The sequence below is a fragment of the Carettochelys insculpta genome, chromosome 5 (assembly GCF_033958435.1).
Source record: "Carettochelys insculpta isolate YL-2023 chromosome 5, ASM3395843v1, whole genome shotgun sequence".
In the NCBI taxonomy this organism is placed as follows: Eukaryota; Metazoa; Chordata; order Testudines; family Carettochelyidae; genus Carettochelys; species Carettochelys insculpta.
In genome coordinates, this window is record NC_134141.1 from 16,581,403 (window position 1) to 16,603,368 (window position 21,966).

A 21,966-nucleotide genomic window follows, 5' to 3' on the forward strand; every position below is an offset into this window, starting at 1 on the left:
CTCATTAGCATAATGGTGGCCGCGACGATTTGAAAGTGCGGCTTTTCGAATTGCACGCTGCCTGTGGACACGGGACTTACCGAAAGGAACCCCCCCCACCCAGTTTTCGAAAGCCCTTCTTCCTAACACCAGATAGGAAGAAGGGCTTTCGAAAACTGGGAGGTCCTTTCGGAAGGTCCCATCTCCATGGGCGGCACGCGATTCGAAAAGCCGCACTTCCGAATCATTGTGGCTGCCATTATGCTAATGAGGCATGGCATATTCATTGCAGCACCTCATTAGCATCTTTTGAACCTGCTCATTAACATGCCCCTTTTGAAAGGAAGGGCCTCATGTAGACCCAGCCAGCGTGAAGTTGATGGCTTCCTTTCCAATTTTTTTTCCCCAATAGTGTGGGCAGCCAAAAATACACTAAATTATTTTTCTTTGCCATGTAAATAGTTGTAGTAGTGGTCACATTAGCTTTGAGATTTGGAGTGGGAGGTTGCCCTTTAGACAGGGGCTGCACTGAAAAAAGTTGACACCACCTATAAAACAGCTGAGTTGCACGTGAAGTATTTGCCTTCTCAGTGTTGCCAGACTGAATTCTTTGGACATGATTGTTTGAGTGTCTTGGAAGCATTGTGACTTTATCTTAAGTCTATACTCATGGCAGCAAGGTTGCTCTCGTAGACATCTGAAACTTTTTGTGTAATTGGGATTGTGTACATAATTTCGTTTTTGATATAACTCTCTATTTCATTTCTTGTGGATTAGGCAGTTGTGGTCTATCTGAACCATAATTGTTCTCTTTTTAGAGTATTCATTTCAAAAGCAGGAATACAGATTTCTCAACAGAAAATCTCTCTAGAGTTCTTATAAACAAGGCAATTTGTGGATAATGCATTAAAATATTTTTCTTGTTTCTTAGATATTGTCTTTCCAGCATTAGACATTCTGCGATTGTCTATCAGGCATCCCAGCGTGAATGATAATTTCTGCAGTGAAGAGGACAGCATACGATTCAGCAGTCATCTCCTAAAATTTCTGAGCCCCAATGGAAAGCAAGCAAACCAGTTACTGGCACTCAGAACTCTTTGCAATTGTTTTGTCAGCCAGGCAGGCCAGAGGCTGATGATGTCACAGAGAGACACAATAATGTCACATGCAATAGAACTAAGATTTGGCAGCAGTAAGAACATTCACATCGCACTGGCCACTTTGACATTGAACTATGCTGTTTGGTTACGTAAAGTTAATAACATTGAGGCCAAAGCCCAATGTTTGTCAGTAATCAGCACAGTGATGGAAGTTGTTCAAGATCTTGAAGCCATTTTTAGACTGCTTGTGGCTCTTGGGACACTAATCAGTGATGATACAAATGCTGTTCAATTAGCCAAGTCTCTGGGAGTTGACTCTCAAATTAAAAAATATGCCTCTGTATCAGAACCAGCTAAAGTAAGTGAATGCTGTAAATTTGTCCTTGATTTGCTGTAACTTTTTTAGCACTTGGGCACCTAGGAAGGCTCAGAGAAATATGCTTCCTCCCTGCCCCACCCCCCCATATTTTACATGAGTGAATATATGACTGAGACTGTACTGTGGGTGAAATACAAACTTGATGATCTAACTTGTCATGAGTGGAACAACCTAATAAATTTTTTTGCACTGATTGTAAATTACTGTTTACTGTCTGGGATTTGAGAGACCCTGGTAGGAACTTACACTGACTTGAGCAATGAGTTCATTAAATTTTTCAAGCTAAATAGGGTGAAATCAGGTTGGTACTTGAAAGGGGAGGAGAAAAAAACAAGGAAACAAAGGAATTGCTGATTCAGTACATGTCAGTTTGTTTAGAATCAGCACTGAAAATGGTACGTTAGCATGATGCTGAGAAACATTTGTGGTTGTTGGTAGTGCTTTTTGCTAGCAGACACAAAAATAAGAATCTGATCAAATATGTCAATGATACCCTGGTACTTGTAAGCATTGATGTTGAAACCTGGCCATAATGTTGAAAGTAACTTTAATAATTACAAAGCAAAAAAAATAGTCCTGTAGCATCCAACAGACCAACAATATTATTTATTAGGTGATGAGCTCTTGTGGGACAGACACACTTGGCCTCTGATTGCACAGCATGTAGTGCCCACTTGCATCTGTCCCACGAAAGCTCATCTAATACCCTTAGTCTGTAAGGTGCTACAGGACTGCTTTTTTTCGTTTTGTGAAGGTACAGACTAAAATAGCCACCTCTCTGAGTTTAATAATTACATTCTGCCTACTTAAATGTTTTACTTCTAGAAAATGTTGAGGTTGGTGTTGCTGTTGCATGGTTGAATGTCACAGCACATCACTCCAGGTGTGGGGCAGGACATGTTCTTAAGGGCTATTTGAGCTTGTTTACTCATTGATTTTTTTTTTTTTTTGGTAATACAAGAAACTACCTTCATGTGATGTTTGTAACAATTGAAAACCCTGATACTACAAAGGCTTACATGTGTTTAATTCTGTACTCAGGAATAGCTCAGTTGACTACTTACCCAGGAAGTTCAATGGTATCTCCTCCTAGGCCTAGGGTTTGTGAAGCTCTCTGGAATCCTTGACAGTGAAAGACACCATGTTCATTATCAGAGTGCAATATAAAATAACATACGATATATTCAGACTTGAAGACAGGGTGATACAATTAAAAATAAGAGGAGGCTGGGGAATTGGACACATCTTTTCCTGCTTGCATAATGCTCTGCTCCTAGGACTGGAAAGCACTACTGAGCCTTCGAAACAGGCTCCTTAGCACTTAAAATGCTGTTTCCTTGTCCTCAGTGTTCTGCTGAATCTTGAGATTCCTAAATGATTTAGGAGCCAGGATCAAAAACATCTCCTGAAAATTTCTGCCTTTGTCTCTTCCCTTCATATTTCCTCTGTCACAGCTCAGTAATTGGGAGTCTGCCACAGAAGGAGAGGTTCTCTAGGCACCAGAACAGTATTATGGATGATAAATTAGCCCTTTGCTCTTACGTTGCATAACAAAAAGTGTCTTGAGCAGTTGACTATATGGCATGCTGGGGGCAAGAACAGTTGTCTTAAAATGTGATTTTTTTCAAAGGAGCTTCAGCAATTAAAGTACTCAGATGCCATTTGATTTCCTCCTCTCCTCCTCCCCCCCCCATAGGGTTTGGTGGCCTTCTTCTGGCTCTTTGAAAATCCTAGCCTTAAACTTTAAGCTCTTCCTATTTGCACAGTATCGAGGACAGTTTTATAGAGTTGGGCAGACTGAAAGGGAGCAGGATTATAGAAATGGCCCCGGTGTCTGTTTTAGCTATTTATTTACATAGTCCTCCTCACACTATTTCCTAATTGCCCCCCAGTTTTTAATGTAGTTATCCTCACAACACTGCTAGGCATTAGAGCAGTATTATTATCCCTTGTTTACAGGTGGGGGAAACTGAGGTACAAAGAAGATAAATGACTTGTCCAAGATCTCAGGAAATACTGGTAGAACAGGAAAACAAACCTGTATCTTCAAAATCCAGAGGCCAGTGCCCTACCCAATTGGTCCCTCTTCTTCACCAGTAGCTGTGCTTGCAGGTCATTTGGGACTAAAAGCTAGTTGACATGAGTCCTTACGTATTCAGGTGCATAACTCCTCTTGACTTTTTCAGCAGGAACAAAGTCCCTATATATCTTTGAGTAGATGGTTGCCAACTCCCCTGGATTAGCTATAAGTCCACTGCAATTGTTCTCAATTTCCCAGCACCTAATAAAAGCAATAGAGGAAATTTTAGTAGGCCCAAAGTCTAGTCTGGCACAGCAGGGGTGTCACAAGACCCCAGAAAAGACTGGTATATTTTGCCCTTTGCTAGACATGGGTGCCCAGGAGGGTCACTTTTTACTGAGCACCATTTCCCCTGCTCCCATTGATGAGGAACTGCAGCCAGTGGGAGATGTGAGGGTGGTGCCTGTAGGCAAGGGCAGCATTTGGTTGTCTGATCCTAGGAGCTGATTGCTTCCAGGAATTGCCCAAGGTAAGCACTGCCTGTAACTTGCATCACTCACCTCCTCCCACACCCCAATCTCCATTCCTCAGCCCCTTCCCAGACCCAAGCACTCTCCCAGAAAGTGCAGCTGCAGCCTCTCCTGCATCCCAGCGCAGTGAAAGCTAGTGAGGATGAGGGATGGAGCATGGTTGCAGAGGGGAGAAGGGCAGGGCAAAAGTGTTGAAATGGTGTGATTAGGTTAGACAATGGAAAGCCTTAATTTAAAATGAATTCTTAAAATGAAAATGGCTTATGTATGACTAAGTGCTATAAGACAGTTGAGATTCACCCAGGCCAGTCTCTACCCGATGTTGGTTAAACCATCCAGTCAGGTTGTTAGGTTGAAAGAGAAGAAAATCGTGAGACTCAAACCTGGAAGGGAACCTTGTAGTCACTAGTAGTGTTAGTCCACTGAATCCTTTTTCCGAATAATATAATTGTATAGGTGCTCTCTCTTCTGTAAACCATGATGATTTGGTATGGCAATCAGTACGGATCTCTCTAAATATTTTGAGATTGTCCACTGCATCTTCGCTCTAAATTCATTGAGCCTCTTTTAATATAGGCCTCTGGCCTATCTCTTTGTTAGTGTCATCTCACCAGCTAACAGACACTGACTCAGCCTCTGTACTCCTGCATACGATGAATAAGAATATGATTTAGTCTCAAATTCTGTGACTTTTCTCAATCTCCATGACTTCTTTGGCTTCAGTGATTAGGGCTCCTGCCTTACAGTTGTGGTCAGAAGCTGGACCATGTGCTCCCCTGCCCTGCTGCTGGGCCTACATACTCCTACCCTTTTGCATAGGCAGAGCTGGCTATGCACCTACTTCCTCTGCCCCTGGGTGGGAGGGGTGGCAGCAGGACTGTGCTCCTCCGGCTAGGGTTGGAGTTGGAATTGTGCATCCCTGCCCTGCAGCCAGCCTGGGCTATGAACTCTGGGTGGCCAGGGCTACTGAAACTGGGGCTGCTCCCATCCCTTTTCCCTATGGCAGCGGGGAGGTTCAGCCTGTCTGTTTTCTCACAAGGGACTTTACCTGTCATTCCTCCTCACTTCTTAGCCCTACACCCTGGTTATTTTTAGTATGAATGTTTTTATTTCCACCCCCACATCAATATCAGTCTAGACACTTCCACCCAAGAGATTCACTGCCTGGATGCTGCAGTGCAAATAAGCACTGGTCACAATAAATGCCCTCCTATACCAGAAACCTACTGTACTATACCTATCTACATCCCTCTAGCTTTCCTCCAGAACACATCATATAGTCCATGTCTACAGCCAAGCCCTAGGATAGAACCACGTAAGCGCCAACCCCTCTGACACACAAACACCTACAGAATCTCTATTAAGTAAAACTACACTACTCACTTGGGGAAGTGAAGAAAAGAGTGACAGATCCATGTGGGTACCCAGAAGTCACCTACTACAGAACAGAAGCAACGAAGAAAGTAAAAGAAGGCCATTACCCACAGTGCCTAACTAAACATCTTCAGCACATCATCGAGGATCTTCAAGCTATCCTAGATGACAATCACTTGCTCTCAGAGACCTGAGGAGCAGGCCAGTCCTTTCAGGCACTTGTCAACCTGAAACATACCACCAATCATGCACCCTACAACAGAAATGCTAACCAGGAACCAATCCCTGCAACAAGCCCCACTGCCAACTCTTGTCCCCACATCTCCTGGTGATACCATCACAGGACATAATCACATCAGCCATACCATCAAATACTCAATCACCTGCACATCTGGTAATCAAAACAAAAAGCAGTCAAGTAGCACTTTAAAGACTAGCAAAATAGTTTATTAGGTGAGCTTTCTATTTTGCTAGTCTTTAAAGTGCTACTTGACTGCTTTTTGTTTTGATAGTGTATAGACTAGCATAGCTTCCTCTCTGTTACTATTCAACATCTGGTAATGTGATATATACCATCATGTGCTAGCAATGCCCCTCTGCTATGTGCCTCATACAAACTGGACTGTGTCTATGTGACAGAATAAATGGATGCAAATCAGGCATCAAGAATGGTAAGATACAAAAACCAAAAGGAGAGCACTTCAACCTCCCTGGACGCACAGTTAGAGACTTGAAAGTTGCCTTCCTAAAAAACAAAAACAAAACAAAGAAAAAACAGTAATAATGAAATCAGTCTGTAACATGAAACTGCTGAGCTGGGATTTATAGCCAAACTTGACACCATCAGAATGGGACTAAATAGGGACTAATTCTGTCATTACAATAAGTCATTTTTCTGCTTTAGGTATTCTCAACTTCTTACCCACATTCATCCTGATTGGATTAGCTCTGGTGTAAGACTCCCATCTCTGTATCCCTATGTTACTTTTTCTTTCACTTCATACAGCTGATGCAGTGAGTTGCAGCTCATGAAAGCTTATGCCATAATAAAATTGTTATTCTTTAAGGTGCTTCCAGACTTCTTGTTGCTTTTATTTTTGTAGTCAGTCACAGGGCTCCTGTGAATTTTTCTCAGTTCCCTATGACCTGCCCGTGACTTTGATTAAAAATAACCATCACAAAATCTGAAGCTTTACTGTGCGTTCTCTCTCAAAAAACAAAAGCAAATAAACAAACAAAACACAACATCCATACTAACCCAAAATCTAACTGAAGTAAACAGTGGAATTTCCCCATTAATTCTACAAGGACTGGGATATTTATTAAACATGAAAAGAAAACACCGATCCACAAGATTATATGTAGGAGTACCAGTTCTAAATTTCTAGAACCATAAAAATGATTCAGGGTATGGAACAGCTCCCACAGAAGAGTTTTAAAAGACTAGGACTATTCAGCCTGTAATAGGGCTTGTCTATACTAGCTCCCCACTTCAAAGAGAGCATGGTAAGTAGGGTGTTGGGACTTTATTAATGATGTATTGCGGTGCATATGCAGCACTTCATTAGGCAAATTCTCACCCACAGCAACTTCGAAGTTTTAAACTTCAAAGTGTCGGCTCGCATCTATCCACAGCTCACCCACTGGTACTTCGAAGTACCCGGGGTACTTCCAAGTCCCTTTACTCCTCAAAATTTTGAGGAGTAAAGGGACTTTGAAATACCACGGGCACTTCGAAGTACCAGTGGGTGAGCTGCGGCTAGACGTGAGCTGGCACTTTGAAGTTTAACACTTCAAAGTTGCTGCGGGGGAGAATTTGTCTAATGAAGTGCTGCATATGCACCGCAGCACTTCATTAATAAACTCCCAACACCCTACTTACCATGTTCCCTTCGAAGTAGGGAGTTAGCGTACAAGCCCATAGGGTGGATAAGACGTCTACACAATCATGAATGATATGGCTAGAGTGAACAGTGATGTATTAGTTGCCTCTTCATATAACAATTAGGAGACACCCATTGAAATTAACAATAGAGAGAAGCTTTAAAGCAAATAAAAGGAAGTACTTCTTCACACAGGGCACAGTCAACCTGCAGAACTTTTCGCCAGGGGATATTGTGAAGGCCAAAACTAACCATCTTTAAATAAGAACGTGATATATGTGATAAATATGATACAACCATGATACTGTTGGACTGAGGAGCCAACAGATGAAATGATGAGATGACTTTGACTATCCTCAGTGCAGAGAGAGTGAATTTTGAACCCCCACACTCTGTATCTCAAAACTTATACATCGCAGTTTACAATTGATGCTCATGACCTTCTACTCCGTAGCTCATTGGAGGAGGAACAGTGAGGAGATCCCTCAAAGCTGATGTCTGCGGTGATGACTTGCAGTTGCTGGGCAAGGCAGTGAATGAGCAGTTGAGATGTTGGTTTTTCCTTCCTGGTGGAGTAGGTGAAGATGGCAGCTTTCACGGCTCCACTAAACCTGAAACTGAATAGTCTTGGAGAAATGGTTCAGCTCAGTGGTTTGCTCAGTGATTTAGCTCAGCTCTTATGACTGCACCTTCATGCTAGTCATATATGCCAAAGAGATGCCCATATGTGTTTGTCAGGCCCTGGTTAGCACTGACAGTGGCAAAAGCGCTTATGCGCGCAGGCAGCTCTGGCTCAGCTCAGTCACATCCAGCTCTGCTTCCAGAGATGGCTTTCTCCTGAACTTGCTTTTCTTCTGATCCTTTCTCTGCTGTCTTCTCCTTGTTTCCTCTTTCCTGTATGTGGAGAGCCCATGCTTTATATGGGCTCTTGGATGGTTGAGTGCCATGTGCATAGACTTCAGTGCTGTGTGTAAAATCGCAGTTCTCAGTTAGGTCCATTTGTCCACTGCGTCCATAGCCATCAACAGGTGGTGCTAAAATGGTTTCTTTCCCAAGCTTACAGTTTTAGCCTGAGGTGACATTTACAATACAACCCCGAAGTCATTTTAGAACAACATTTATAACTCAACATATTAAATCATCTTTTACCTAACAATACAATCATGTTGTTAGCCATGATTGGATGCAATCGGATGATCTGGGTGTCCCTAAGCTTCTGACTCCAAGATGCTGGGATTGGATGATGGCATTGATCACTTGATAAGTACATTGTTCATTTCCTTTCAAACATCTGGCATTGACCACTGTAGAAAGACAGGATACTAAGCTACATGGTCACACCTAGTATGGCCATTGTTATGTAGAATTTAGAGTCTGTGCAATTTTAGTATCTGCAGTCTACTGAATTTATACTTTCATGGAGGGAGTGGGGAATGCTTCTAACTTTTCTAGTTGCAAAGATAACCTTGAAAATGTGTACCAATACAACGTTATCAGGATTCAAACGTTGAAATAATAGCATAGTGTGTGAATTGCTGCATTCAATTTGTTTAAGTTTGAAGACTAATTTTTGAATTTACTAATATTAGAAGTTATTAATATGGGAGCCCACTAGACACTTTTAACAGGAGATTCCTTTATCAAGTCAAAGGCCAAATGATATTTTATATAATTGCTCTGAATGTGCCTAACAGACTAAAAGCAGTCACTACACCCAATAACCTAGTATTCATTAGCATGGGATCTAGACATTGACAGGTCAGGCTGAAGGAAAACAGCCTCATTCTGGCAGGCTCCAGTGCAATAAGATAGGGTCTAACAAAGAAACTTTTGCTTATGAACTTTGTTTGATACCCTTTAACAATTAAACAAGATCACTGTCAATTATGGACTTCAGCTTAAAAAAAAACCAATGAGATGGCTCACTCTTAGTTCCACTTTTAAGCTAGATAAGATTTACAACCTCCTTTCTCCCCTTCTTGCTGACCATCAGTTTTTCCATTGCACCTTAGTTCACTTGGACTTATCTATTTAATTTATTTTTAAAACAACGCTGCTATTCAGGGTGGGAAGGCTTCTATTGCCTCCTTTTAAGACACACACCTTTTGACTTATTTAAAATCATGTTCAGTCACTACTATGTGTCAGAGGCAGTGTTCCCTCAAAGTTTTTCCATCAACAGGCAGAATAAATTTTATGTTAACCAAGGCATCTGTGGATATGCACCACCAATACAAACACATGTTGCCCACTTACTTAATTCCTTCCGGCCTTACTCATTATTTTCAAGGTCTTCCTTCTTAACAGTAAGGGCCCTTTACAAAACATGTATTTGTTTAATCAGCTCCAACTAAATGTTAATTTTGTATTTGTCCTACACTAATCATAACCATTTGCATGTCAATATTAAATATTTTCTTATCAAATCTTCCAGATACTGTGCTTATTCCACCTGAGATTTTTTTTGAAGGATGCTCCACAGGAACAGAGGTTTTAAACATGCAAATAATAGATTTGCTTATTAGATAGCTGACTATGTTTATCTGTGTAGTTTTCCACCCTCTTCTAACATTTCCCATGCAGGTTGCCTCAACATGCTGCTTTGCCATGAAAGTCACAACAATATGGGCAGGGTCCCATGCAGATTTAATTTTCTATCCATTGATAGAAATTGGTATTTCCTGAACTACATGGCTCTAATCCTGGGAAATGCAGCGGACAAAGAATGTGATGCTGCGGTTCCCAGGAGCCAGCACTCCATGCTGGAAGCTCCTCCCAGGTGTACCATCCCCAGTGGGGTTGTATGACTTTACAATTGTGGTGTCCAAGAGTAATTCACCCAGTCCCCACAGCCCCCCTTCCCCGGGGCTGCTACCCACCCCAGCAGGCCTCCCTGCCATAGTTACTCACTGGAGCCACACCACAGTCCCCAAGCTGCCCGATCCCCCAAGCCACTGCAGCCCCCATGTTGAGCCACCAAAAGTACACCATGTGGCACTGTATGAATCGCAGTGCAGCCCCCAAGCCACCACACCACACAAACTGCCTGATCTGCCATGTTGCCAGGGCCAGAGGAGCTGTGTCTGCTGCCATAAGCTTGTGGCTCTCCTGAGCTGCTGAGCCACATTTGCCACAATCTGCTTCCCCATTTGCCATGTGGTGAACAGAGAGCGTATTGGACACTGTGGCTTTAGGAGATGCAGCTACGTGGAAGGGATGGGGGCAGGGAGCAGCAGCATTATAATCTTCTCCTTTGGCTGCTATGATTCCTGGGAGCAGTCAGTGGTACCCTGCAGTTCAGTGGTACTGATTTTTATCTGCAGACAGAAATTTGTATCTGCATAGGGCTCTACATTTAGAGCATCCTAGATTACTTGTAAGTTTTCATATAAAGTACCATTTCTAACAATCCATCTCTACCCTTTGCTGTGCTTCCCTTGGCCTTAAGGCAACTAAGACCTCTGGAGCACAATAACTAACATCAAAGTATAGAATTATAAAATTTTATTTCCATATTAGCTAGCCTTCAGAGCCAAGTGCATCTTTAATAGAAGATGAAAAGACGCTTATGAAAGCAGCTGAACCCAAATTCTTTATTAAAGTTAGAAGGAAAACACTGCTGGGAAACAAGCAGCTCTACAAGTTGGATAATGAGGATATGTGAGCATGTAACCTACTTTTATTACGAAATACCTGAATCCCAGAACATATCCCTACACTATTCCTCCTGCAGCTAATAAACTCTAGCTTCCAAGGAATAGCTCAGTGATTTGAGCATTGGCTCTGTAAACCCAGGGTTGTGAACTCAATCCTTGAGACCATTTAGGGGTCTGCAACAAATAGATTTAAAAAACAAAAAAATCTGTTGGGGATGGTGCTTGGTCCTGCCAAAAGGGCAGGGGACCTAGACTCAATGACTTCTTGAGATCCCTTCCAGCTCCATGAGAAACTTATACCTCCATATATAATAATAATAGTTCTTTCCTTAAGGCATTGGCAGACAGCCTGCTGCATGTAGTCCAGTAGGACTCTGCCTGCGGAACCCGTGGATGTTCCCCACTCCCACGTACTGCTCACACACTGACACACCAGAGCCCCAAATTTCCTTACCCCACCCCCAACCCTCCTGGAAAAAACTGGAATGCTACAAACCAGATGTTTGTGGCTGTTCCAGCTCATGGAGGAAAAGGGAGAAGCAGGGCTGACGTCCTAATCAGGCAATTTGTGATCCCTCCCAAAGTGCAGGGCTCTAGTGCCCCAGCGAGGGAGTGACATGTGGTGGCGGGGGCTGCTACGGCTCCCTGAAGCCAAGGAGCGTCAGTCACCATTTGCGCAGAGAGCTAGTGGTGTTAGTCTGTATCTTCACAAAACAAACCAGCACCTTAAAGACTAATCAAAGCATGTAGTGGGCGATGAGCTCTCCTGGGACGCAACCACTTGCAGGTGCTCATCACTGCCCACGAGATGCTCGCTCCTACCCCGGCCTCTCTGTGGGACGCATGAGACCACGTCTAACTGAACGGTACAGGCGAGCGCTGTCTTGTCCGTTACTGTAAAGGACTTTTCTACCTAACGTGCTACGCCCTCCGCCGTCGGTGGTCTCCGGGCCCCAGCCAGCGCCTCAGCCTTGCCACGATGCAAGGGCGTGGGAGGCGCGGCTCTGAAAAGCGAGCGTGATCCCAGCCCCGAAGGCCGGAGCCCAAGAGAGCCCGGCAGCGATTCCATAGGAACTGGGTAGAGGTGACGCGTACAACAGCTGTAGCGGAAGTTTTCCCATCGCTAAGGGCCGGAAGCCGGAGGGCCGCAGATGGCGGTTATGACGTCACCACACCGCCGCCCGCTCTGCCCCGTTGTCGCGCTGACGGAAGCAACCCGCGACGGCCGCGGGCGGGCGGCGCGCGGCGTGTGAAGATGTTCGGTCGGTGAGCCGCGGGGCCAGGATGTGAGCGTTGTGGGGAAGGGGGAGCGCGCGGCTCTAACCGCCGCGAGCGGGGCCGGTTCCATGCCGGGCCGCAAGTCCTCCAAGGAGAAGAAGCGGCGGCGCTCCCGGTCCAGCTGCCTAGAAGCGGGGCCGGGCGCGGGCGGCACTGAGGGGAAGCGGCGCAGTCCGGAGTCTGGTCACAACCTCTCGGAGGTAACGTCCCGCCCCGTGGCCGGGGGCAGGGGCCCGGCTGGGCGACGCTCTGCCCTGCTCTGGGGGTGGGAGGCAGGGGCCGTGGCGCTGTCTCGGGGCTGCCTGGCGGTGAGGGCCCGTTTCTGGCTTGGTGGATGCTCGGCCTGGATCCCGGAGCCCGAGGGCGGACGTATCCGGCGGGATCTGAGCGCCTGCGGGGAAGACTCTCGTCTCCGTCCGCACCCCCGCCACAGCCCAGGCGGCAGCTTGCACTGACGGGCCGCTGCTGGCACCCAGGGCAAGTGGCCTGTCTCTTCCACCTTAGGGACGCAAGAGTTGGGCTGGGAGTTATTCCCCGCTCGGTTCCCACCGGGTGGATCTGCTCCAGTTCTCTCTGCACTGCCCTGGTCGGCCCCGTAGTGAGGTGACATTGCACCCGGCCTCTTTCCCCTTCCCATTGGATCGTCGGTGTTCAAGCAAGGATGCTGTTCCAGATTTTGCTTGTGGAAGGTGGGGACAAATTTAACTCTGATTCCAGGGGCCACTTAGGCACTTGACAACTCTAGTTTTTTTCCCAGGTCATTTGTCAGTGAGCTGGCAGGAGACTTGTATCTAATTTTGATATATATTAAAAAGACCAGTGCGCGCAAACTGTGTCTTTTCAGCAAGACCTTTGTCGTTAGGAGTTATCTTACAAAGGCTAATTGCAGTTAACTTTACCAGACATACCCAGTGAATGTGTTTTTTATTCTGCTAAAGACTTCTGTCATGGTTTTTCATTAATTTCAGGGAATACAGCGTCCCAGCTGTGGCCAAGTTGGCAAAGTTTTGTTTTACATTTTATTTTTTTTTAAATTTATTTTTCAGGTCATGTGGAGACGTAACTTTTTGCTTTATGGTTTTTCAGCATGCAAGGATGAGCAAAATAGTTTGAGAGGGAATATTAATATTTGGCCTATGCATTTGGAGATCATTAATGTAACTTATATAGTCTTGCAAAATAAAGCACTCAAAGGTTCTTAACATTCCAGTAATACAAGACATTGATTTGTAATGTTCTTTTAAACGTTTTGTAGTAAGAACTGTATTGCTGAGGCAGACACAGATATACATCTTTCTTGTTTTCTTCACTTACTAAAGAGGTAATTTCCATTAATTTTATTTTTTAAGACTTTTTTAATATCTTTTAATTGCAGGAAATAAAATGTACAGTGCCCTCTGCAGAAAAAGAGGAGCTGGATGAAGAGCACAGTGACATAGAAGAAGGTGGACTTGACCTCAATGTGTCATTAAAACCAGTTAGTTTCTACATTGCAGACAAAAAAGAAATGCTTCATCAGTGCTTCTGTGTCATAGGGGAGAAGAAACTGCAGAAAATGCTTCCTGATATTTTGAAGGTATTGAAGTATGCTTATGTCTTCAGTACTTAAAGGGCTGAACTGTTCTCTTTGCTTCAAGTCATACTGGTGGATTTCTGGAAGCACGTATTTATTACAGCAGCCTACATGCCTCTTGAGCAGCAGTTGTATGAATTTTTTTAATTTTCCACTAGGGTACAGTCTTCTGTGGGTTTTTTTGTTTTTGTTTTTTTAACTTCCCTTTACAGTCTTGACAAAGATGAGATGTGAAACTATGGTGAAACTTGTAATTTGAAGATTCTATGGCCATATTTTTATGAAGTATAGGCATGGTAATACCAATAAATTAGTCAAATGTGCCAATTTTGTTATGTTCAGCTAAATTCATCCTAGAATTTCAATTGGTTGTTGTAGTCACTTTATGCCCTAAACCAGGGATGGGCAAAATTTGGCCTATAGACTGCATGCCAGGCCCCCAGCTGATTAGCAGAGCATACTTACTTTACCGCCATCAGCCTGTGTTTAGCTGCCCCTTTCCCTGCATTGCTGTGTCGTTCAGGTGAGCTGCTTGCTGTTTAGAGTGGAGGGAATGGAGTGCTGAAGTCAGGGTGTCCCCTTGTCCGTGTGCCCCCAATCTCTGCAGAGCAAGGGATTGGGGAGAGTCACACACATAGCAGAGCTCTTTCCTGTTAGAAGTCTGAATAGTGAGTGACTGAGGCAAGTGTCTGTCTTAGGAGGCAGTGTACTGTTTCTAAGATTTTATCAGCAGATGTCTCCCTCTCTCTCTGTTATACATACACCCCCAGAGCAGAGAATGGGGGAGGCAACAGAGCAGAACAGCTTTCCTGGTCTTAAAGAGACAACACCTACTGTCTCTCAGAAACTTACCCCGCAGCCCCAGCACACACCATGTCTTTCACAAACCCAGTCTTTGTACCTCACACACAGTGTCACATCCACACTCCCTGTCTCTGTGCATTGCACACACACAAAATCTGTGTCATTAGGTCTCTGCCTTTTGTGTATTCTCTAGTTGTGAGTCCATGACAGTTTACCAAAATTCATGGAGTGCCCCCCCAATCGCAAAAATTATTGGATACCCTTTTCCTAAATTGCTGCATAGTATTATTATGCACCGTTAAGACACGGTTGTACTTTGATCCTATGCTCATCTCTATGGTTTACAGAGATGACAACATTTTGTAGTTGGGTCGAAGAGCTGCTTAAATAGATCTCTTAATATAGAGATGACTGGTAATGAGACTTGACTTCTATATTTGTAAAACTGTTTAGATGTTTTTCTTTTTCTTTGTACAGTAGTGCATGTATCTCTGGGGCCTATCTTGGGTTAATGTGAGGCTCTGCAAGCAGCAGCCTGGTTCCCAGCTGCCCTCAAGTTGCACAAAATGTGACTTACACAGGGTTGCAGAAGAATGCAATCCCTGCTCCCTGCCATGGGGATCTACTGTAGGTTGATCTTTGCTATGGTATGGAAGAAAAACTAACAGTAATAGAGCATCATTTTTTCATACCACAATTGCTACAGTAAGACTTCACAAATACAAGCAGTCATGTAGTACCTTAGAGACTAACTAATTTATTGGGTTGTGAGCTGATCTGAAGAAGTGGGTCTTACTGGCAAAAACTCATGACCCAATAAATTTGTTAGTCTCTAAGGTGCTACAAGACTGCTTGTTGTTTGTGAAGCTACAGACTAATACTACTGCTTATATAAAGATCTGATGTTCTTAATTTATTATTAGAACCAGTGCTTGATTTCTTCCTGAAAAATTAGCAGCAGGTATGTAACGAGCTCCACACCAGGGTTCCCGTGGCGGGGGCTGCTGTCGTGGCTCCCTGCCCCCGGGGGCTCCCTGCTGCAGGGCTGCCAGAGATCCATGCCCCTCAGCTGGATTCCAGGGCTGGATTTGATGGGGTTCCCCCAGCCCAGCTGGGTACCAAGGGCTGGATCTGCCAATGGGGCTCTGCACCCCAGTCAGCACCCTGCCATAGGCTGTCAGGAACCCCTGTCCACTGGCCGTGTTCCTGGGGCTGGATATGCTGGCAAGTGCTGGCTCCCAGCCACAGGGCTTCATGTCCCACCCATCTCCCAGCTGGTGCTGCCGAGGTGCCAGTACCGTGTGCCGTCTCATACCAGCACGAAAAAGCCCTGATTAGAATATTCTGTAGAATTAGTGCCTTGAGGTTTGACTTCTGGGATCTAAGTCACAAGTGAATGTGAATTTGGAATGCTCACCCTGGAGGAATGTTTTTCCTTTTTAAACAAAAGAAAACAAGAAACTTATAGTTAAGACTAACAGCCTCTGCCAAAGAAGAACCTAAAATTGAAATGTTCATTGTAATTTAGGGTTAGATTAGTCAAGGGATTTTCTTTGTAAAAAACAGTATTATTCCGAGTGTACCTCTTGTAATATATCCTAAAAAGGTTAAATGAATGGTTTTCCAGTCTGATACAGAAACACACAAGGTAGAAATTCCATGTACTTTGTTCCACCTGTGCCCTGCAAGGCAGCACTTCCAGGAAAATGAGTCTCGGAAGAGAAGAGCCTGAAGAGCGATGGGGGAAGGTGGACCTGGGGGCACTGAGAGCAGCTGGGGGGAGAGGGGCCAGTGCAGTGAGGAGGGTGGACAGGAGAGCAGATGGGGGTAGTGGGTTGGGGAGGGTCCTATGGTGATGGTAGCCGGGGGGAGGGGTGGTGAAAGGTGTGGGGGAGGGTCCTGGGGATATGAGGTCATTGTTCCACAGGGAGCTATGGTGACTCATGGTGACAGAGGGGTGAAGTAGCAGGATCCTTAACCACATTCTCCACACCCCACTGCCTTGTGGGTTATCCTGGGAAGGAGAAAGGCTAAGGGAGTAAACCCTGACAGAAAATCCAGAGTGGAGTCTGAAGGCGGTTCGGTGTCAACTTCTGGCACTGACCTGGTAACTCCTGCAGCTGAGCTGGTACCAGACATGGAGGTTATCGTCTCCTTTGGACTATATCAGTAAAGCCGAGAGGGGGACATGGGTGTCTGGGCAGCCCAGAGTCTCCATAATAAGTGCCCAGGCTTGTGCCCGGAGAGGTACTCTGGCATCGCTGAACAGCGTTGCATCAACACGGGAGGCAACAGATACCGGTTATAAGCTCCTGCTCGATTGGTGTAGAGAACGAGCACCAGGGGTTGCCTTCGATGGTGGGAGAGGTCCTCGCATCTCACTGGACAGTCAACGCCCGCCTCAAGCTGGGCAGCCCCCAGCCACTAGGGTACTGTCCCGCCACAGTTCACCTGCCTCGCTGGGTGTGTGAGGCTTAAGGTTCCTGAACCTGACAAGTGACTGAAATTTGGGCACCAGGCAAACCAATAAGAAAATCAACAAGAAATGAGAAACATCAACAATTTAAGCTTGCTTGCTGGAATGTGCAGACCATGCTGACCGGCTTGACTGAAGATCTTCAAGCCATCAGTGACACCCGCAAGACTGCTGTCATCAACAAGGAACTGAAGAGGCTCAGAGTTGATATTGCTGCACTGCAAGAGACGCGACTCGCAGATTCGGGATCTCTAAAGGAAAAGGACTACACCTTTTTCTGGCAGGGTGAAGCCCAAGAAGAACCCAGAGAGCATGGTGTTTGGCTTTGCTGTCAGAAACACCCTTCTACAAATGGTTGATTTAGTCATGGGTGGATCAGAAAGACTTCTTCGGATGATGCTTCAAACTTGCGCTGGTCCCGTCCACCTGATCAGCGCTTATGCTCCAACCCTGTATGCCACACCAGAAATGAAAGACAAGTTCTATGATGTGCTTAGTGCTGCTGTAGCGCAAATACCTGCTCATGAACAACTGTACATCTTGGGTGACTTCAGTGCAAGAGTTGGAGCTGATTGGGCCTCATGGCCTTCCTGCTTAGGACACTTCGGTGTGGGAAAAATGAATGACAGTGGACAGCGTCTCCTTGAACTGTGCACGTACCACAAACTGTGCATCACAAACACATTCTTCCAAACGAAGCCACAGCACAAAGTGTCGTGGAGACACCCACGCTCGAAGCACTGGCATCAACCAGATGTGGTCATCACTAGGCGTAATAACCTCAAAAACGTCCTTCTGACACGCAGCTATCATAGTGCTGACTGTGATACAGATCACTCGCTAGTTTGCTCCAAGCTCAAGCTGAGACCCAAGAAGCTGTACTGCTCTAAACCTGCTGGAAGGCCCCGCACTGACGCCAGAAAGACGGCAAACTCAGAGAAAGCTGAAAAGTTCAGAGGGACCCTCCAGGAAAATCTGCGCAGCGGCCCTGGGGGTGCCGATGTGACATCCAAATGGCAACATCTGAGGGATACAGTTTACAACACGGCCTTGTCGGTGTTTGGAAGAAGAGCTAGAAACACGAACGACTGGTTCGAAGCTAAATCCAATGAGATGATTCCAGTCATTGAAAAGAAGCGTGCTGCACTCCTGGAGTACAAACGCTCACCGAGCCAGAGTACCCAGGAAGCACTTAGAGAGGCCAGAAGAACAGTACAGCAGACAGCCAGGCGCTGTGCCAGTAACCACTGGCTCCAGCTATGCAGCAACATCCAGACCTGTGCCGACTTTGGTAATCTCAGAGGAATGTGCGAGGGTATGAGGAAGGCATTAGGACCCACCCAGAACAAGATGGCACCTCTGAAATCCTAATCTGGTGAAGTCATTGCTGACAAAGCCAAACAGATGGAGCGCTGGGCTGAGCACTACTCTGAGCTGTACTCACGCAAGAACATTGTGGTTGACGCAACCCTCGATGCTGTCGAGCTCCTACCAGTAATGCACGAACTGGATCAAGAACCGACTGTGGATGAACTGAAGAGAGCCATCGACAGCATTGCAGCAGGAAAGGCCCCTGGTCAGGATGGTATACCACCAGAGGTAATCAAATGTGCTGCGGACACACTCCTGGAACCCCTACATGAGCTACTGTGCCTGTGCTGGAAAGGGGGTGAGGTTCCACAGGACATGCGCGATGCTAACATTGTAACGTTGTATAAGAACAAAGGAGACAGAAGCGACTGCAACAACTACCGTGAAATCTCTCTCCTAAGCGTCACTGGTAAACTGTTCGCTCACGTCATCCTTGGCAGACTCCAGAAGATTGCTGAGAGGGTCTACCCCGAATCGCAGTGCGGATTCCGCGCAGAGAGGTCTACCGTTGACATGGTCTTGTCTCTAAGGCAGCTGCAGGAGAAATGCAGGGAGCAGAGAAAGCCACTCTACATAGCCTTCATCGACCCGACCAAGGTCTGTGACTTGGTCAGCAGGGATGGTCTGTTCAAACTGCTCCACAAGATAGGCTGTCCTCCACGGTTACTCAAGATGATCCAGTCGTTCCATGAAGACATGAGAGGAACCATCCAATATGACGGCGCATTATCGGATGCTTTCAGAATCAGGAGCGGCGTCAAACAAGGATGCGTGCTTGCTCCGACATTGTTCGAGATTCTTCGCACTCCTCCTGAAGCATGCCTTTGGATCTTCAACAGAGGGCATCTTGCTGCACACAAGATCTGATGGGAAACTGTTTAACCTTGCAAGGCTGAAAGCTAAGTCTAAGGTGCGAGAAGTCCTCATCAGAGACATGCTGTTCGCAGATGCTGCTGCTGTAGTGTCTCACACAGAAGACCAGTTTCAAAAACTGCTGGATCAGTTCTCCAAAGCGTGCAAGGACTTTGGGCTTACCATCAGCCTAAAGAAGACAAACGTACTTGCTCAGGATGTTGCTGAATCCCCATCAATCAGCATTGACAACTATACGTTAGAGGTCGTCCACGAGTTCGTTTACCTCAGATCCACCATCACTGACACCCTGTCATTGGACACTGAGCTAAATAGGAGGATCGGAAAAGCAGCCACAACTCTGTCCAGACTCAGCAAGAGAGTGTGGAATAACAACAAGCTGTACACTCACACCAAAATGCAAGTCTACAGAGCCTGCATCCTCAGCACCCTCCTTTATGGCAGCGAGACTTGGACCCTGTATGCTCGCCAGGAAAAGAGGCTGAACGTCTTCCATTTGCACTGCCTCAGGCACATCCTTGGAATATCATGGAAGGACAGAGTGACCAACACCGCCGTCCTCAAGCAAGCTGGAATTCCAACTATGCACACCCTCCTCAGGCAGCGTCGACTCCGCTGGCTTGGCCACGTCCACAGGATGAATGATGGAAGGATTCCAAAAGACATCCTGTATGGTGAGCTAGCCTCTGGCAAAAGACCTCCCGGACGCCCCCAGTTGCGCTACAAAGATGCCTGCAAGAGAGACCTCAGAGAGGTAGACATCGAGCTGGACAACTGGGAAGAACTGGCAGATGACCGCAGCAGATGGAGGCAGGGGTTACACAAGGGTCTTCAGAAAGGCGAGATGAAGATCAGACAGCTAGCAGAGGAGAAGCGTGTGCACAAAAAGCACAATAAGGACTTGCCAGACACCCACTACATCTGCAAGAGATGCAGCAAGGACTGTCACTCTCATGTGGGTCTTCATAGTCACAATAGATGCTGTAAATGAAGTCCTCAATTGAAACTTTAAAGGGCGCGATCCATAGTCTATGCAGACTGAAGGATGCCTACTGCTTCATATAATTATCCATGAAGAGTGTTAAGTACATTTTACTTAACATTTTACTTCCTCTTCTAAAATCACTTTTCAGATCCTTGCTACTTGGTCTTGTGTATGTAACTTGATGCCCCAAGTGGATTATTGGCAACAGGAATTGAATCCAGGACCTATAGCTCTAAAAGCGTAAGACTTCACTACCTGATTTAGGTGGTGCAGTTTCATTGGCTCAAAGTCTTCACCAATTTAAACTTTTTTTTTAATTCATCTGTTACTTGGGGACAGAATGTGTGGCATAAGATTGGTTTATGCTAATGTTACTAGCTTCTGCTTCATAATGATGCACTAGATTGCATTTTGTTCAGCTGTCACAGCCACCATAGAATCTACAGGAAGATTAGGTAACAGATGTTTTAATATTGTGTAGTTTTTCAGAAATGTTATCTTTCTATTTTGTCAGTTTTCATTTTTTATAATTAACTACTAACTTTGAAAAACTACCCACCCCCAGCTCAAGTTGACTTATTGCTCCTTTGTAATTGTTGGATGGCTGGGACATCTCAGCAAGGTACTTCACAGCAAAAAAGGATCTGTTTTCTTAGCTGGATGTTGCATGGACTTTGAGACCTGAAACTTGGGTGATGTACATAGTATCCCTCCTAGTTTTGTTAATGAGAACAAGCAGCAGGTAGAGCTGAAATAGCTGTAAAGGTTCATGTTATGTTTGCTGTTCATGTTCCGAAGGTGGTGGTTGGGATCAGGAAGTATACAGAAGATCATTGGGTCTCCAGCAAGAATTCAAAAGCTTTTTGAAGTAGGACAAAGAGAAAAAGAATTCCTTCTCCACTGTCCCGCTCTCAAACTAATTTCAGTTTATTTCTTTCACTTTAAAGAAAGTAGCTGTTTAATTTTTGGTAGGAATGAAGGGTTGGTTGTGGCTTCCATATATGTCTCTCCTTAGGGTATGTGGATTATGAATGTGCATTTTTTGTTGTTTGATTTTGAAATGTATTGCTTCAATCTCCCTAGAATTGTTCCGTGGAGGAAATCAAAAGGCTTTGTCTGGAGCAGTTAGAACTTCTATCTGAGAAAAAGCTCCTGAGGATTCTTGAAGGTAAGAACTAGCTCTTCATTTTTTTTTTTTTTTTTATTCTGATCAATTCTACGGATTTTGGTCTCTACTTACACAACAGTGTTTTAATTGAGTTTACCTTCAAGAGAGGTCTTTTCTGTATATCAAACTACTGCATCCTCAGAATTCTTCTCTTAAAATGTATCACTTGGAAGGGAATAAACTTCCAGTACTCTAAACAGTTAATTGTCTGGATAAATATATTTTTAAAGTAATTTAAACTGAAATATAAGTAATAAGATGGTAGAGAGCTCTTAAGTTAAGACCTGTTGATGGATAAACACGTTTTTCTAAGGCCATCTGGTATGATGTATTTACAGTTGCTCAAAAACTTTGTCTAAACCAGCATTTCCCAAACTAATTTAAGCACAAAACACTTTAGGGCTTGGAATACATGGATGGAACACATACGTGCTTGGTCTGGGGTTGGGGAGTGGTGTGGGTGAGTGGGTGGATGGTGAGTTAGTACTGAAAAATTGCTGCCTCATAATGCCCTAAA

General features: G+C 45.0%; 2 protein-coding genes across 3 annotated transcripts in view; both read left to right on the plus strand.

Moving 5' to 3' along the window:
• The window catches only part of PLAA (phospholipase A2 activating protein), a 31,486-nt gene extending 29,830 nt beyond the window's left edge, over positions 1 to 1,656 (plus strand). For both annotated transcript variants that reach the window (XM_074994053.1, XM_074994052.1), the window contains exon 14: positions 911 to 1,656. In XM_074994053.1, the coding sequence (XP_074850154.1) occupies positions 911 to 1,476 (566 nt within the window). In that variant the 3' untranslated portion in view covers positions 1,477 to 1,656. The remainder of the gene's footprint in view (positions 1 to 910) is intronic.
• Positions 1,657 to 12,145: 10,489 nt separating this feature from the next.
• The window catches only part of CAAP1 (caspase activity and apoptosis inhibitor 1), a 33,056-nt gene continuing 23,235 nt past the window's right edge, over positions 12,146 to 21,966 (plus strand). Inside the window, exons 1-3 of the mRNA XM_074994714.1 lie at positions 12,146 to 12,399; positions 13,575 to 13,775; positions 21,365 to 21,449. Of these exons, the coding sequence (XP_074850815.1) occupies positions 12,268 to 12,399; positions 13,575 to 13,775; positions 21,365 to 21,449 (418 nt within the window). The 5' untranslated portion in view covers positions 12,146 to 12,267. The remainder of the gene's footprint in view (positions 12,400 to 13,574; positions 13,776 to 21,364; positions 21,450 to 21,966) is intronic.